Source organism: Schistocerca serialis, chromosome 10 (assembly GCF_023864345.2).
Source record: "Schistocerca serialis cubense isolate TAMUIC-IGC-003099 chromosome 10, iqSchSeri2.2, whole genome shotgun sequence".
NCBI lineage: Eukaryota > Metazoa > Arthropoda > Insecta > Orthoptera > Acrididae > Schistocerca > Schistocerca serialis.
In genome coordinates this window covers 37,576,558-37,596,046 of record NC_064647.1, presented here as the reverse complement: position 1 = coordinate 37,596,046, position 19,489 = coordinate 37,576,558, and the positions used below count along the sequence as shown (strand labels likewise).

The window sequence follows — 19,489 nt, the reverse complement described above, 5'->3', positions numbered from 1 at the left end:
ACTTAACCCCATGCAATTTCTTTCTGTGGGGTTATGTGAAAGATTCAGTGTTTAAATCTCCTCTACCAAGAAATGTGCCAGAACTGCGAGCTCGCATCAACGATGCTTACGAACTCATTGATGGGGACATGCTGCGCCGAGTGTGGGAGGAACTTTATTATCGGCTTGATGTCTGCCGAATCACTAAAGGGGCACATATCGAACATTTGTGAATGCCTAAAAAAACTTTTTTAGTTTTTGTATGTGTGTGCAAAGCATTGTGAAAATATCTCAAATAATAAAGTTATTGTAGAGCTGTGAAATCGCTTCAATCATTTGTAATAACCCTGTAGTTTTTGCTGCTAACCAAATTCTGCAAGTGTTGCTTGTATTGTTACTGTAATTTTCAAACATTCTTTTCACCCAAAATTTTATGTATCCACGATGTATATACAACAGGAGCCTGAAAATGGACACCTGAAACCAGTCACACGGTAAAAAATTAAGTTGAATAACAGCTCAAGATGACACATACTGTCACATCTACAACTCATTGCTTTTGGTATTACCTGTGAGTAGCCGTACACTTTGATGACCTTGGCACTGGGGTCATGCTGTATTCTGCCACCACCAGTGCACTCGGTATCAACACCAAGGCCTTTCACCCTGTCCATCGTCTCATCGTAGACGTCCGAATGGAAGCCAGCTCGCTTGTATCCTCGCACCTAGTAGCAGGGACCATAGTCAAACTTAGAACAAAAAGTACTAAGCAAGAAGAAAACACAAAAGTAGCAACGTGAGTGGAAATTGTGGCCTCAAAAATAATCTGAAAACAAAACTTAAAATGAGCTGATGTTATATCCACTATCTATAGGAAACACAAACAGGAGCTTCTGTTTTTTCTAGTATCTACTGCAAATGAAAATGAAAGCTTTTTTATTTTCGGACATGTGTTTCTCTCGGAAAACATGCAACATAATGTAAATCAGCTAGCTGACAAGGTAGTTGGCAACATCAGCATGTGGCTTTTGGAGAACGGATTAACACTTCACTGCCAATAACTGAACTCTTGTAAAAGCGAAATAGTCTTGTCCTAAGCTGGTCGAACAGACATTTTAAATTCTTAAGATTGAAGGTAGATGAAAAGCTCTCTCGGAAGTATCATGTTCAACATCTTAAGCAGAAAATGAACACTTCTGTCTTCACTATACACAATGTCTTGGACACAAACACAAAAGTTTGTTTACTTTTGCTCTGTTATCTCATATGGCATTATAGTTTGGGGCAATTCTGTGCACTTGGCAAGAATATTCTCATCCCTGAAAAATGCAGTCAGCAAGCTCTGCAGTGTCAGGTTGTGAACATTCAGGGTTGCCGCAAGTTTCCCCAAGTGACATTCCCTGATTTCCAGCAAGTTTTAGCATTTTTACCTGACAAATTTTGAGGTCTCAAGGGCAAGTAAAGTTCACAAAAAAAATGTAAGGACTTCTGTATTTCTTCCCCTCATGAGCAAAAATCTTAAGTACTAATGTAATCTTTTGTAATGAACAGTTTTTAGATGGAGAAAGAAAGACAATGGTATACAGTATTTCATTAAGACCACTGTTGTTATTTTATTTCAATAAAACTAAACATATTTGGTGACACAAATACGCATTTCCTTGGAGTCGCAGCACAGATTTAAAATACCTACACTGATTTCAGAAATAACCTCAGAAATAGTAGGCCTATTGAAAGAAGTAGATAAGGCAGGCCAAAATATACGGGCACATAGCATACAAACCGCCAGTGACTGCCACAAGTTCTTCTTCCTATCGCTCGTACTTTCTAATATACAGGGTGTACGTTATGTCTGCGAACACTTTCAATTATTTATTGCACAAGAACCAAACATTGCACAGATATCACACATATGTCATTTTGAAGAGAAACCCTGAAAGTTCTTTTTCATGTATACCACCACAGCATAGTTTGGTGATTTGCCAATAGCACCAGTCATAAACATGGCAAGTTCAGGTGCGGAGCAAGCTTTCTGTATGTTGGAGTTCGACAAAAAAAGTGTGTGCTACGGCTGTTCAATGGATGTTTAGAACAAAGTATGGTAAGAAACCACCAACAAGGAAGGCACAAAAAATTTATTATGACAGGTTGCTTGTGCCCAGCACAGAGAAGCAGACATCCCAGTGTGAGTGAAGTGAATTTGGATTGCGTACGAGAGACATTCATAAGCAGTCCAAAGAAATTGGTGCGTCGTGCATCCCGTTAACTTGAAATGGCTCCACTGACTGTGGAAAGTCCTGCGACAGAAGTTGTCTATGAAACCATTCAAATTGGAGCTAGTGTAGAAGGTCAATAACGACGACAAAGACAAGTGTTTTGAACTTCGTTCAACAACTGAATAAGGATGGGGATGGCATTTTTGATCGCTTAAGTTTTAGCAATGAAGCCACTTTTCACACTAATGGGAAAGTGAACAGGCATAATTGTCGAATCTGGGGTACAAAGCATCCACATGAATGCATTGAATTTGAGTGTGATTCGCTAAATGTAAATGTTTTTTTTGTGCTTTGTAATGTCGAAAACTATACGGGCCATTCTTCTTCGCCAAGAGCACTGTCACTGGATATTCCTACTCAGACATGTTGCAGCAATGGCTGATGCCTCAGATGCAATCGGACTCTCCGTTCATCTTTCAGCAGGATGGGACTCCACCCCATTTTCATCGTGAAGTTCGTGGGTACCTGAACACGGAGCTGCTGCATCGATGGACTGGCCATGCTACAGAAGGGAACAGCTGTTTCATGAAATGGCCTCCCTGATCACCAGATCTCACTCCGTGTGACTTTTTTTCTGTGGGGCCACATTAAAGATCAGGTGTATGTATGGTCTCTACCACGTGATGTAGCAGAGCTCCGGGAGAGAATACCTGAAGAGAATGTCACAGTCGACGATGCCATGCTGGGACAGGTATGGCACGAATTCGATTACTGCAATAAATTATTGAAAGTGTTCCTGAACTTTATGTACATCCTGTATAAATTATTTTCTAAGCCCCAAAATGTAATAGAATAAATAAAATGTTCATAAGACAATGTACCGCACAATGTACTTGCAGTGAGAAAGTCGCAATTCCTGAACTCCATCGCCCGTGGCCTCTGGCCTGCTGAGGAGCACTGCAGACCTGAGTCCTTCGATAAATCACGAAAATCCACTGCATTATGCCACACAGAAACAGAGCCGGCCTGGGAGCAGATCGGTGAGACTAGATCAGACGAGCAGGGCTTGCACATTATTGGGAAACGATGGGGCTTCAAATCGGCAGCCCCAATCCATTAGGGATAACCACAGAAATGGCCTGTGGTTTTGGCCCATCATGGAAGTCCATTCATGTGGCCAGCTATTCACAAGTCACTGACATTATGTTGATGAAATGAGATCAATCCATCAATTTGTGCAAATACTCTGAGAATTAATGCTAATGAAGATAGGTGGCAACTCACCGTAAAGATGATCGCTGAACCATGGACAGACACGTAAAAAAGACAATCACACTCTCACAATTAAATTTTCGGCCATAGCTTTTCTTACACACACACACACACACACACACACACACACACACACACACACAAAAATCACCCAGACACAACTCGTGCACACATGACCGTCGTCTCCAGCCACTGGGTCAACAATCTCCAAGAATCATATCAAAACAAACCACTCCTCACGCCTCCCATCGACAGCTGCTACGTTAGTGGCAAGAAGTGGTGGCAGTACTGACTGCAAGCTGAGGGGAGTGGTAGGAAGGGGAGAAGCAGTAAGAATGGGGGAGTAGGGAAGCAGTGCATGTATTAAGCTGCACCTAGCCAGTGACGATGCATGAAATCCCAGTAAACAAACTGTTTCATCTAGTGAGACAAAAAAACAAGATTTCTCCAATTTTTTTTTTCCAAATAAATTTCCCAGCAGAGAAAAAAAAAAAAAAAAAAAGAGTGGTAAACCTAAGTATTCAAATCCACACACAAAGGTTACCTTGTGGTATGCTACTATTCCGCACAGGAGACCCTCACAATACTTGAGAACTTCTCTATGCAATATGTAATTTATCTTCATTTCTCTTAATTTTATATTTTATTAATTCTGTACTTGTTTGTTTGTGGTATCACCACCAGACACCACACTTGCTAGGTGGTAGCCTTTAAATCGGCCGTGGTCCGTTAGTACCCATCGGACCCGCATGTAGCCACTATCAGTTATTGCAAACAGAGCGCCGCCACACGGCAGGTCTAGTCTAGAGAAACTCCCTAGCACTCGCCCCAGTTGTACAGCCGACTTTGCTAGCGATGGTTCACTGTCTACATTCGCTCTCATTTGCAGAAATGACAGTTTAGCATAGCCTTCAGCTACGTCATTTGCTACGACCTACCAAGGCGCCATATTCAGTTACTACAAGAAATATCTTCAAGAATGTATTCTGAACAGATAATATCGTGAATCATGTACTGTCAAGAGCGACGTTCATCATTAACGGATTAAAGTTAAGTATCAAACAAATTACGTCCGCTTTCTGAATTCTCATTCCTTGTCATGTCCCAGACCTCACGTCAGTATAGTTCCTCCCTCCTCACGCTAGCCTGCTTGAGCTAAAACGTGCATTTCAGCCTCCACTCGTAAAACGGTGTTGGCTCTTCGATGTTGGCTCTTCTGCTAACACAAAATTGTTTACAAATTTTATATTCAGCTTTCTGTAAACTAGGTACCACCTCATCCCACGAGCTTTGGCTCAAAGTCTCAAGATACCTGATAAAAAAAATAAATGTCAATCCCAAAACCTCACACGCCAATATAATGCTCTGCATGCAATCATCCTGTTGATAATGGCACATTAAATTTGTGTAAAAAAACTGATGCCCTTGTTAATTCAAAGCTGTCATTTAAAGTCACAATTATATGTATTATAGAACACTGTACAGGAAAAATGGAATTATAAATGTAGCTGTGTGTTTTAGTGAAAACGATGTTTTTTTAAATGATGGATACTCAAGGAGATATGTGTTGGTAACATCTGCTCTATACCATAAACCAGCACAGTACTTGGACGGCACTTTATGAAGTTTAGTCAAAGGCCTGTTTTGTGAGGTGAGAGAATTTCTTTCTGAAAGTTGAATGCATTGCTTCCGTCACCAAAGACAGCGGTAAGAAAAAATTATGCATTCAGCCCCCTCACATCATTACATCATCAGTACAAACTTGTAGATATTTCTCATGTAAATCTACATGACAATCTGGCAGTCCACACTTAACGATACAGGGCATTTTTTCAGCTCAATATTATGTAAAAAACGCGTTTTGGAAAGATCTTTGATGTGCAGCAACATGTATGCTGCATATTTTCGTATTACGAAAGTATAAATTCGAATTCCACCAAACACCACATGTTACTTTCCGAAGCATTGAAATTGAGATTAGGATGCGCTTTTGTAAGCCAGTCATAGCTCATGTCATGCGATCTCGCCAGCCGATCACAGCAGGTATTCCGAGCTCAGGACACGTAATGTAGTCAACCAATAGCAACATCACTGTCAAGTAGAGCGAACACACAAACAGAAAAAGTTAACGGTTTAAATTAATAGTGTTGCTACACGAAACGCAAAGCTTTCACATATAATATTGGTCTATAAGATTAATACGCTACAAGAGAAGCTAAGCTTTCACATACAGTGTTGGTCTTTTATGCACGTATTACAATTTAAGATGTATCACACAAAGGTACCAGTAAAATTTTTATTAACGACATAAATGTCTGATGTTCCAGGCTCAAAATTCATCTAAATGGCTCATCATCAAAGAGTTTATTTTTAAATGAGAGTCAAGCACTCTGTGATTTAAGAAATTGATCGTACATTATCTCACATAGTTCTGGTGTAACTGCTAGAATGGTACTTTGATGGTAACGCTTTTCAAACCACCATTCGAAATATTTTACCACGATCTGTTAGAAATAGGCTCGTTTCTGCAGTTGCCAGAGAGCGCCAGATGACAGGTGTCACCGCACTTGCACAGCTACAACGTCGTAGGGAGCCCGTATGTTCGTACATGTAAAAAATTAAAAGATCTTACATTACGTCATAAAAGAAACAAGACATCAGAGGATACTCCAAGAGAATCAGAATTTGTGACCCATACTAAAATGTGCACATTTAAAGTGCACATTCGTATGTCCAGATTCCCAGCGAAGTAGGCCATGACCTGATATTAAGCTTTTCAATGTGGTTTTCGGGATGTAAATTTTCTTGGAGTACCAGTACTGTGCTATCTCATGTTTGGTTCTTTATTATGGCATGACGCCAAACGTGCTAGAAGTTGAAAATGTGCACTTGACATGCAGCGAACACAGTGTGTGGAATTAAACACTTTGTCTCAAATATATTGTCTGCCTTAGTGGAAAAGATTAATGAAAGAAAATTTCGTTGGCAAACCAACAAAAATAACTTCATTGTTCTGCAAGGCAATTAATGCTTGACTGTCAGAAAGGTGGAAACAAACTAAATTTGCTACTAATAACACATTTTAGCCTTCCGTGATTATGTGAATGTATTTTAATTCACTTGATAGCTCCCGGCCACAGAAATCTGTTTTGTTTTCATTTGACGTGGGAGCAGTAAATGAAGAGGAAACAGCAAAATCACTAAATGTAAACACGGGTCATGTGGAGACTACCCACTTCCCAACTGTAACTCAGACTGCTCTGCGCATCAGTCCCGGATCTCTAATATTTCCGAACCGGGGCAATACCCCGCCATTCCTATAATAATAATAATAATAATAATAACAATAACAATAACAATAATATAATAATAATAATAATATAATAATAATAATAATAATAATAGTATTTTCAAAAATATGTTCATTTTGTAGCGCACATCTTTCTGAAGGGTCTGATGCATACAACATGTGTGTTCGAGGAAATTTAAGACATGTCATAAGTGTGCCAAAGTGCAGTGCCCCGTCTCCTCACACAGCATTCTTCTATCGCACGTCACTGTACTTCGCTCTGTGGAATTGAAATGTGTATATTTTGTAATGGATGCCATCAAACCATATTCAGTACACTGGAAATTAAAATGTCCTTTTTAAAAATGTCCTTTAAAAAAAAAAACTCTTCAGAAAATTTGCACTCTTTGTTCCCTATCAGCTAACAACTTGCTGCTTTGTGTGACATAAAATTAAATATAGGATACATAAACCCAGTAAAGACATGAGACAAGCAAGACAATACACGTTTCTTCAATCCTTAGCTCCTAGAATTTTTCTCTCTCTAATCTTGGTACAGCTTTACATGGCATGCTTTCCTTTCTGCGAAAGAATCTATTACCTCATCAAAGTTTGTCAAACATTTTGCTACATGAAAAGTTGAAATGTCATTGTCTAATACTGAAAAAGCTGTTAATACAAATAGGACCCAAGACTGGTGTTGTTTCCCGATCTGATTACGTCTATTTTGTCACTGTCTGCTAGATAAAACAAAACAGGCCTTTCTAATACTGCAACAATTGTAATACACACAAAATAAATGAGACTGTTTTGGCACAAACAGTCTTGTTTGTAAGGACAGAATATAATTCATAAAGTACCAATATCAAACGCCTATTAGGCCTACTACAAGCAAAAAGCTTTATGTTTGGAAATAGTTTCACACTTCATTCATACGCTCCAGTTTCTCAAGCACGAGATCGAAAAGTAGTAGTACGAAATTTTTATACAAACTTGGAATCGTCATATCGTTTCATAATTTGTGTCATCCCACCGTTTCTTCTCCTTCCTCATTCTAACAAACAGTCTTGTTATCACTAATTCTGTAACTATTCCTGCCAATGTCAAAGCTTATTTGCAGGTTAACTTCATTAACTCTACCAGAAGCACCAGTTTAGCTATACCACGATTATTCTCCGGTTAGGCGTTGTCACATGTTCGTACAACGCATTTTCCATGCTTCTTCCAGAACAGAACTTAAAGCAACTGCTAGCTGGGGACTGTACAACTGGCCCTTACTAGTATAGCGATCTGTCCAAATTTTTTTTGTCAAAATTTCATTTTCTTGGATACACCGAGAAGGTAATACGTAATCTTTCTTACCTGTTATTCGTTTATTTCCACTCCTGTAGTCTGAATCTATGGATTTCGCTAGTAATTATAACAATGCTCATCATTAGCAAACCCAATCAACCACACAATCTGACAGCATTCATCCGTTCAGCCTTACTCCGCTCAGCTCTGTCAGATTCCACTGACAGAGGAAACATGTACACTATGCACGCATTCACAAATCAACTTACGATTCATTCAAAATCAACTTAGAATGTGTTAAAAATGTTCAAAAACCGACAGGGATGTGTTTCAAAGTAATATGAATAATCGATAAACTAACAAACTAACATGCGCTGGATGCTAGTCGCTTTGTGAAACAAGGTTCCCCCCCACAAGAATATGAATTTGCCCCCTCTCCTCCCCCAGATCTGGGCCTCCTGCACATGCATAAATCTGGCAGCTTGTGCGCTTCAGTAAAATTTTTCCCGGTAGCACCTAGCTGCGACTGCTTATGCAGCCAACAGCCACATTTCTGTAGCCAGAAGCGGGAGAAGGTACTACTCAACTGTGCATGCGCATGATCCCACTCGTAGCTGCTAAAACGAATCTAATGTAAACAGTTGTGACGTCACGCTCAGCGGAGGCAATTTGTTGTTACGAAGCATTGCACAATCTTCCTAAAGCCTTTGACACATTTTGCTGTTGGCAGACACTTGTATGAGCACTGTTTTGTTGCTGTATATGGCGCACTTCCCTTGCAATTTAAGTTTTATTTTCGTTTTTTCTCTTGTTCATGTTGTATTGCTGCAGTATCAAGACACAGTAATATCCTTTGTTAGAGTACGGTTCTTACCAATCAAAATTACAAAAGTTTAACTGAAAACAAAAACAATGAAAAATTTCTGGAATTCTAAAAAATTCCCGGGTTTTTCCCGGATCTCCCGGGTCGTATACTCCCTGCATGTCCATGGTGCACTCCCCCTTCTTAGCAATAAAACAACGTAAGTTGCCCTTCTTTGAACGCTTTTTCACGCCCCCTGTCAACGCTATCTGGCAAGGATACCATAGCACACAGAGTCATAACTGTGTAGTTCATCAGTGTTTCAGTGAAAATCTTTTGTGTGTTTTCAGTTGCATCGCCATCCACCATCTCACTTCCAATTTAACGGTAAACACTGAAACACTATTTTATGCAGATAACAACCAACCTTAGGCTACAATTCCCCATTGCAAGTCACCGACATCAAAAGAAAAATTCAACTGAGAAAATTGAAAAATGATGCTAAAGACTGTCTCTCCAATAATAATGCATCACAAAGTTGACCAAATATTAGTTTACCAGTTACTGACCACTAATTTGCTTGGTTCTTTGCCATCAGGACCCTCTGGACCAAAGACACGTATTAGAACATACTTAAATGTTCCTTCTGGGTCGATATCCACATCAGGAACAGCGGCAAGCTTCTCTGCTGCTGTCATTAGTGTCCTGTTAAACAGATGTTAAAATTATTCCAGAAATATTTATATACAACAGGTGACAGAAGAATAGTGCTGCAGTCACAATGTAAACAATACAATTCTGCATCTAGGAACAATGTTTCCTTCAGAGAAATAATGACCTAATATTTGGATTTTGAAACGTGTGCCTACTAAGTAAATACAGGTATGCCGTGGAAGATCATACACCATCCAAACCATAAAACTATCAATTAATTGTATCCAAAGGGAAACATACTTCAGAAAGCCATAAAATTACAAAGAGAGACAACTGCATCCTCGTAGAAAGAATTCACTGGGTGAATTCCTTCATGTTTGGTGGACTCAAAAATATTTTTTTAAAAAATTTATTGGTTATCGTTTAGAAAGAGCAGCCATTTTTGTTTCAGGCTGCAAGCATTCTTTCACTTTTATAAGCGTCTCTGGTTTTTTAAATTATTCAGTAATGGATTGCCCCAGACCTTTCATATAAGAGGTATTTATTTCAGTAGACACTGAACTATAAATTAAAACCATGATCACCCTGCTGAATGTATTCCTTAATAAACTTTTAATGTCTCAAAGTTGTTGCCTGTAAATTTAAAAAACCCATTTTTAATACTATTTTTCCAAAGAGTAATTTCTTAGCCTTAATACATTTTGTGCTATTACACTACTCAGTACAGATACCTGTTTTTTAGATAAACAATTATGACAAGCTTATACTTAAAACATTTTAAAAACAAATGTTCTGAATTTTTTCATTCTTTGGCCTGCAAATATCTTTGTTAATGGACCAAATATAAATCTAAAAATTACACACTTAATAGACCTTTACGATATCAAACTTCTGTATAAATTTCAACCTTGAGATTCCGTGGGCAATAAAAATCACAAATATGAGTCAAAAATATTTTTCTTAATGTTTGCAATATCTGGGCTGATGGAAAAAGTGTATATAAATTACATAATTTAAAAATATCTAGGATAACTCTTTAAAAAATGAGACAATTCATAACATTATCCCGTTCTCAACTTATTTGTTTTTACTACATTGTTTATTGAACAATAGAGATATTTCTTCATTCATTTTGGGCACTGGGTTAAATGTTCGCCTAGTCCCAGTCGTAAATTCCAGGGGAGAAGACAACTCCTTTAATGCATTTTTAACAGGCCTCTCGATCATTTTCAAATTTTTTAAATGGGGTTCTTGGTGCTGGTAAAATGTAACATCCACATCTTGGTTTTGACGAGCAATGTTACCAACTTAGGCAATCCACCACTGTTCGCCATAGACACAAGCCACTGTGTCCTTATTTTGAAGTGTCAGTGGTACAAGTTTTCCACAGTGATGACGTTCACTATCAGAGGATGTCGATGTGAACTTACAGTTGAGCAAGTTGTATGACTGAGGTATAAAACAATGAAAAGATCGGGTGCCTTTAATCATCTGACAAGTTTTGAATCTCTCCTCCACGACATTGGCATAGAGTTCTCGTATTTCCTCACATTTAATGAAACATACATAATCCCTTTTACCTGCTCTTTACAGAATTTGAACATTTCTTGAGGTGTCCAGATTTGGTCTTATAGGTCCGTTGCAGACTAGCTTTCGTGACAGCTCACTTTGTTGTACCCTTGATGCCATCACACTCATTCTTCCCACGGCATGATGCAAAAAAGTGCTATTCTGCACCAAGCCAACAGTCTTTTTTTCTTTGAGAAAGGAGATGTTAATATTTGTTTACTTTTATATTGGCTTGCAGCACCATCAGAGAAGTACATCAGTTTGTTTATGGAATTGTCGTGCTGTTTTATGTAGTTTGTTAAATGCACGTGAAAAGCATGCACTGCTGTAGCTTTGTGTTCAAGGTAATAATTTACAACACAAAAACTATGACTCTAGTTTATCTGGATCTTTATAACAGAACACAAATGGACAAACTGTGGCCTGTTTGTTTACCCAGTGGCGCCCTTGTATTTCACTTGAACAACAAAGGAATAGTTTGCAGAAAAGTCAGCAAGAACTATACATTCATCAACTGCCAAGGTTTGCTTTTGTCCTTCAGAAATTTATCCTGACTTTGGCAATTAAATGACGCACTATCGAGTTTTAAAGGTTAGTAACCAACACTTAAAAAAACTCTTCTCGTGATTTTGAGACTCCATTGTACAACTGCACACTTCAAGGGCTCATTATTAACTAAGTGTGAGTGAACAAATGTTGGTGGAAGGGGGAAGACAACACACAGATTTGTACAGGCTTGTCTACATCTCCATGGATTCTCTGCGTGCCTAGCAGAGGGTTCATCGAACCATCTCCGCAATTCTCTATTATTCCAACCTCATATAGAGCGCAGAAAGAAGGAACACCTATATCTTTCTGTACGAGCTCTGATTTCCCTTATTCTATTGTGGTGATCGTTTCTCCCTATGTAGGTCAGTGTCAACAAAATATATTCACATTCGGAGGAGAAAGTTGGTGATTGGAATTTTACGAGAAGATTTCGTCGCAACAAAAAACGTCTTTCTTTTAATGATGTCCTGCCCAAATCCATTATCATTTCGGTGACACTCTCTCCCATATTTCGCGATAATACAAAATGTGCTGCCCTTCTTTGAACTTTTTCAATGTATTCCGTCAGTCCTATCTGGCAAGGATCCCACACCGCGCAGCAGTATTCTAAAAGAGGACGGACAAGTGTAGTGTAGGCAAACTCCTTAGTACTGCCAATAAAACGCAGTCTTTGGTTAGCCTCACCCACAATATTTTCTGTGTGTTACTTCCAATTTAAGTTTGATATCATGAAGATCCATTAAGTGTGTAATTTTCAGATTTTTATCTTCTCTCCTTACAAAGATATTGCAGGTCAAATAATGAAAAAATTAAAAAAAATCAATTTTTTAAAATAGTGTACACTTTGTGTAAGCTTCTTACTATAAGAAGTAGTTATACTGTGTAGTGTAACAGCACAATAAATATTAAGGCTGAGAAATTACTCTTACTTTGGAAAAATACAATTAGGATAGATAAAAAATCTACTCACCAAGTGGCAGCAGAACTTGCACATAAAAAGACAGAAGAGGGGTGAAGGAAAAGGACTGGAGAGGTCTAGGAAAAGGGGTGGATATCGGGAAAGTCACCCAGAACAGCGGGTCAGAGGAGACTTACCGTAAGCAATGTCTTTCCTTCTCATCCCGTACGGTAAGTCTCCTCTGACCAGCGGTTCTGGGTGACTTTCCCAATATCTACCCGTATTCCTAGACCTCTCCAGTCTTTCTCCTTCACCCGATTACTTCCCCTTCCACCCTTCTGCCTGAAAAAGGAGCCACTGGCTCCCAAAGATTGCCAATTACAACTGTCTTTTATGTATGTGTTCTGCCGCCACTTGATGAGTAGAATTTTTATCTATCCAATTAAATAGTTGAAAGAATGAGCTTTTTTAGCTTGCAATCAACAAGTTTGAACAATTAAAGGTAGGGCCTATATTAAGGAATACATTCAGCATGGTTATCATGGTTTTAATTTACAGTCCAGTTAATGATTCTTATTTGAAATGTGTGGGCAACTCAGTACTGTACAATTTAAAAAAAAAAAAAAAAAGAACCACACAGATGCCTGTAAAACCAAAAAATAGCAACTGTTTCTAAATGTTAACAATAAAATTTTTTAAAAAATATTTTTAAACCCATTAAACATTTGGGAATTCATCTGGCAAATATCAATTTCTTTCTGAAATGACCGAGCGACTAGTTAGTTTTTACCCTGACCCACAAGTCCTTGCTTTCTTAACAGAAATCTTTATTTTTATCAATACCAACTGTCTCCTTTCACCTATCACATCATCAAAATGCTGGACATAAATCACTCATCGGAATCAACAACACACTGCAACGACAATTTTATCTATTCTCATAACGAAACAATCATAGGCTTCCCCAACTTGCATTCAAAAATAATGCAGAAGCAATATAAATATGAAAAAAATGACATACTGTTTTAGAGGTAAGGGATCTACCATTCTTTTATATATTTTTTGACATAATCTCACAAGCATTTCACAATGCTGTATCCAATTTTGACAAGCCAGCTGTCGCCTTTAGGGTAAAAGCACATACTGGTTTCCATTCTGTTCTCAACAACATTGAACGCAACAGCAGAAACAGATCTCTGTCTACCGTCGGCTTCAGCACATGCCTTTAGTCTGAAGACGACCACTGACTGGTTGAAACTAATTACGGCATTGTGAAATGACCCATGTGTTTGTGTGGAAGTTTTGTGCATGAATATCACACACAACACATCAGTAGCATGCTGCCAGTCAAAGGCAGTGTCAGTAGGTTCAATTAAACCTTCAGAACTCGGCATTAGGGAAGCATCTGAGTTAATCCATATGCTTTGGCCCACGACGTCATCAATATGACAGAAACGCCTACGTCCAGAGTATATAAAATGTCGACAATATTGTCACTATGTACACATGCCAACAAACCTGCATAAAAATAGAAACAGTGAAAGTAATCTCACTTCAATGATAAAATGAAACTACGGAACAACCGCGGGAAATAAGGGGTCTAGGGCAAGGACAACCTAATTTTAACAATACAAAACATCACATCACCCCCAAAAAAATCTCAGCTTACGACATAATGCTAAAGCCACAAAGCCAGCAGGAATTTTACAGTTCACTTGACCTATATAGCCAAACCAAGCCCACAATACCAAAAAACCAACATCTGCAATAACAAAAAGGGCACTTATGTAGTTTAGGGGGTACATGCGCTGATCACTAGAAAAGTACCTATTTTTGAAGGAAACACGTATTTCTGAAGATATAAGCATACATATGCACGGAATACCAAAAAAGTACTTATTTTCATATGGAGGGGGGAAAAAATAAAAAAAGATCAATTAACTGTCTGCTTTCACCAACTTATTCATGTTGCTATGCCAATACGCTGCAGACACTTTAATATACAGGGTGATTCAAAAAGAATACCACAACTTTAAAAATGTGTATTTAATGAAAGAAACATAATATAACCTTCTGTTATACATCATTACAAAGAGTATTTAAAAAGGTTTTTTTTTTTTTCACTCAAAAACAAGTTCAGAGATGTTCAATATGGCCCCCTCCAGACACACGAGCAATATCAACCCGATACTCCAACTCGTTCCACACTCTCTGTAGCATATCAGGTGTAACAGTTTGGATAGCTGCTGTTATTTCTCGTTTCAAATCATCAATGGTGGCTGGGTGAGGTGGCCGAAACACCATATCCTTAACATACCCCCATAAGAAAAAATCGCAGGGGGTAAGATCAGAGCTTCTTGGAGGCCAGTGATGAAGTGCTCTGTCACGGGCTGCCTGGCGGCCGATCCATCGCCTCCGGTAGTTGACGTTCAGGTAGTTACGGACAGATAAGTGCCAATGTGGTGGCGCTCCATCCTGCTGAAATAAGAATTGTTGTGCTTCTTGTTCGAGCTGAGGGAACAGCCAATTCTCTAACATCTCCAGATACTGTAGTCCAGTTACAGTAGCACTTTCGAAGAAAAAGGGACCAAAAAATCTTTATTGGCTGAAATGGCGAACAAATGTACAACTAAATGAAACTTTATAGCTCCCTTAATTCGCCGACAGATAGTACTTAGCTCTGCCTTTTGTCGTTGCAGAGTTTTAAATTACTAAAGTTGTGGTATTCTTTTTGAATCACCCTGTATATCTTCACAGAGTTATTTACCCATAGGTAATGCTTACAGTTTGATACATCCTAACCATGATAGCTATTGTTGGCTTTGCATATGGTATATGTCCCTGTTGCTCACAGTTATGTATCTTGATCAGTGCGCCCAACAACCTATAATTTTCTGTTGAGGCTGTCTGTTTTGAAGTATCGTATATTAATGTGTGTGCCAAAATGTCGAGAAATTTTCCAGATTAGAGCGACTTTTCAATGGAAGATTTATACAATGTTTCGGAGAACACCAAAAGATCTATACAATGGGCTAGGCAACAAGGTCTTTTGAAGAACAATATGGTGTGTGAAAATGGGTATTGTGTTGGATAAAACGAGATGAAGCTGGAGAAAACTACAGGGAAAGACGGCGAAATTTGGTGCTGCTCTGTTGGCAGGCACTGTAGAAAGAAATGTTCAATCAGGAAAATGTCATTTTTTTCTGGCAGTCATTTAGACATTTCTAAAATTTTGCAACTGTCTTACATGTGGGCTTTCGAACTCAATAAGCAAAAGTTTTTAATGAGGGAGCTCCAAACTGGCAGTGAGCACACTGTGGTTGATTTGGTGCCAATTTTGTAGGGATATCTGCCATGAATATTTCTTAATTGAGCCAATAGTTTTGGACGGCCCTGGCCATACTGTTGAAATAGACGAGAGCTGCTTCGTCAGGAGAAAGTACCATCGAGGTCATACGGCGCAGGAGAAATGGGTCTTTGGTGGTTATGACGTCGAGACAAAGCAAAGCTTTATGGTTGCTGTGCCACGACGTGATGCTACCCATTTGCTGCCAATTTTGCAACAGTATGTTTTGCCTGGAACCACAGTAGTTTCTGATTTGTGGCAAGCTTACAACACCATAAGTAACTTGGGCTACAATCATCTGGCTGTTAATCATTCGCTTTAATTTGTCGATCCCTTTACAAACACAACCACAAATGACATGGAGTCAGTCTGGCAAAAAGCTAAAGAAAAAAAATCCTATAAGGCGTTTCGGAACTCACTATGCAATGCTGAATAACTACCTGGCAAATTTCTCTGTCGTCAACGTTTTTGGGGAAAATCCATTCCACAATTTCATTGAGCATGTTCGAAAAATCTATCCTAATGCTGCAAATTAGGTAGGTGTTTTGATCTAATCTGTGATTCGAGCTTTAATGTATATCTGTGCAAAATAAACAAATGATTTTGAGAAAATTTTGTTATGAATTCCATCTTTTTTTTTTTTTTTTTTTTTTTTAACGTTTTTGAAATTCCATGCATGCATACATAAGCAATACGTCATTTTTTAATAAAAAATTTTTTTGGGACAGTTAATTGATCTTTTTTATCATCCAAATGAAAATAAACTTTTGGTGAAGAGTGCATCAGACATGACTAACACTCAAGTTTTGAAATAAAAAATTTTTTGGTATCCGCGCATATATCTTCAAAAATACGTATTTCCTTCAAAAATAGGTTCTTTTCTCGTGATCAGCGCATGTACTCCCTAAACTGCGTAAGTGCCCAAAAATGCAGAATCGGGCATTTCCCTCGACCTATACAGCTGAAATGAAGCCCAGATACCAAGGAACCAATAGCTACAACTACGAAGAGTGGAATCAGATATTTCCCTTGAGCTATGTAGCTCAAATGCAGCTCTCAATACCTACCAGCAATAATAATAATAATAAAGAAAACAATGTAAACTTCACACACCTACATAACTCAAAACACACCACAAAAACGAAAACCTTCAACAACTCAAAAACCCAAAAACAACCTATATACACCAGATCAATTAAAACCAACCGAAGTACGATAAATGTAAAACAGACAGAACATCAGAATTACTACAGAACAAAACCAAAATAAAAGTTTATTACCAACAAAATCACCTAGGTTGACCGCCGCTACCACTACACACACACACACACACACACACACACACACACACACACACACACACACAAAACTAATCAAACCTAACAAAATGCCGCACAAATAAAAAGCCATCACTGAAAAATGCAAACCTGACATTTACAAACACAAACCAATTCAAAAAGACACACAACACCATTATATCATGAGTCAAAGGAGACAGGTGGAATTGAACACTTCCAATGGCCCCTTAACTTAGTTCCTACCTCACATAGACAGACAGATTGCGAGGACAAGGATGAATAGTTCTGAAAAATAAGAATAGTGTTGCACTTTTAAAAGTGTTAATCAGCAGTAGGGCCTCCTGGGATTCTGCTTCCTTGACTGTCAGTAGTGACCAGCTATACTGTTTCTTTATAAAACAATTCCTTAATAACTTCATTGTTTAATATGTAGATTCTTGCACTGATGTCACCTCACGTGTAAGATTGTTCCCCCTATCGTTATCTAGACAACAAACTTCAACTCTAAGACATAATATCACGGTACATAAAAAGCTTTTTACAAGTTAGTCTGAGAACGTGGACAGTAACTAAGAAGGCACAGCCTAAAATTGCACTTACTATAAGTTTTCAAATGTCACAACCTCTTTCTTCTGTCATTTATCACATCTTTAACCTCTGGCAACAATCTGTTAATATAAAAACTGCACTGTTTTAAGAGTTCATGTCAAACGACAGACCTCTCTATAACTGACTGGTTGGAAAAAGGCAAGACAAAGAACTGGTTATGAACTGTTGTGTCCAAATCAATCTTTGAAATGCCAACAGCAGGATTAGTTAAAATGTGATACCAAGCTTATGAACGACAACACCCTTAACGTGGTGGCGATATAAGACTTACAGAACCGACCAACTGTTCACGTGACTAATAACACGAAAACGTTAGAGAAATAAAATGCTAGAGACTAACAGGATGTGGGAAAAGGTAGTTTTGGGCCCAGAATGTTCTTCCTATTAATCCTTCAAACATATTAAAAACTTGAAAATACCAGACCATAACTCGAAAATGGAGCCTCACATAGGTACTTAAATGTATCTATGGAATGACCTACCAACCCAACCTATTCTAGATATATGTTTACACCAGTCTACAGATCCAGCCTCTCAATGTAAATGAACACATATATACATCTTGTATACCACAAGCATTCCTCCAGTCTAACACCATCTCCAGTAGGCATAGACTCAAGGTACACCTAGCAAACAATAGTTATTTTTTGATTCAGATGAAATAATGACAATGTGTCAATTATTTCCATGTGAACAATGAAAATTCACCTAAAACAAGACTGCGATAAAATGCGTAATAAAATAAATATACCAACGTCTAGAAATAAGCATGATTACACATAAAAGGGATGATTAATCCAGTTCAATATTAAAAATGTGTATTTAACAAAACCGTAGTCCTACAGAAATGGAGGGGTGCGACGGTAATGGTTTTATTTTATCAGTGAAATTACATACCGGTACTGGGTGTTACTAATTCTCCTGAAACCATCAAATAAATGACTACAAAATTAATTTACTGGTTTTTCTCCCCCGGAATCTAAACCATCAGACAGTATAAATAATAACAATGGTATAAGACAACGAACGGAGCTTATTTTAGGACGCATTTTCATCAATTTTGAGACGTTATGTCTCGTAATAGTACTGGAGACGTCTTTTACAACAATCGAATAATTTGTAGCAGTACACCGGTAATGTATAACTGCTTGCAACTAGCAAGTAATCGCGCAACCAAACTTCGAACACACAAACAACTTCTTAACACGATACGATTACATGACAATGGACACCATACGTATACTCAAAACAACAAACCTAGATAAACACAGCACCGGATTTCGTACGCCTCCAAATAAACTGCTTTTCAGAGATTGTATTTTAATAAATGAAGACATACCGGAGCAGTAGATTTTAATAACTCCGACAACCAAAGACAACAAAGCAACAGAACTACGCACTAGAACAGGCCAGTTTATTTGTTTAATTTAAAATGTGAAGGAAAAAAGAGTTGCTATTGGCTGACATGAATCCATGGCTTTTTAGATTAACATACTGACTTCGAAAGTGGGGGCATTTGATGACAGAATTAAAAATCATTATTGACAAAGCCAAGCCAATCCAATAGAGACCGTAGATCTTACACTAATAACTAAACAAGAAAATTTCCAGTAACTTAACTCTGCTTATTAGAATGGCTTATAAAAATGTGCATAGTGTGCACTAGAAAAATGTGTAGAAGAATGAAACTCAAGGAGAAAATACGAATTGCTTTG

The 19,489-nt window shown here is 38.1% G+C and overlaps 1 protein-coding gene across 3 annotated transcripts in view; it reads right to left on the bottom strand.

Annotated features, from left to right (window-relative positions):
* Window positions 1-19,190, bottom strand: part of LOC126425184 (sex-regulated protein janus-A-like) — a 28,545-nt gene extending 9,355 nt beyond the window's left edge. Inside the window, exons 1-3 of one of the 3 annotated variants that reach the window (XM_050088137.1) lie at window positions 19,114-19,190; window positions 9,421-9,556; window positions 549-704 (exon numbers count right to left, since the gene is read on the bottom strand). In XM_050088137.1, the coding sequence (XP_049944094.1) occupies window positions 549-704; window positions 9,421-9,549 (285 nt within the window). In that variant the 5' untranslated portion in view covers window positions 9,550-9,556; window positions 19,114-19,190. Of the gene's footprint in view, window positions 1-548; window positions 705-9,420; window positions 9,557-18,671; window positions 18,694-19,031 lie in introns of those variants that run through there. The other 2 variants (XM_050088136.1, XM_050088138.1) reach the window with 2 other exon arrangements.
* Window positions 19,191-19,489: the final 299 nt, after the last annotated feature.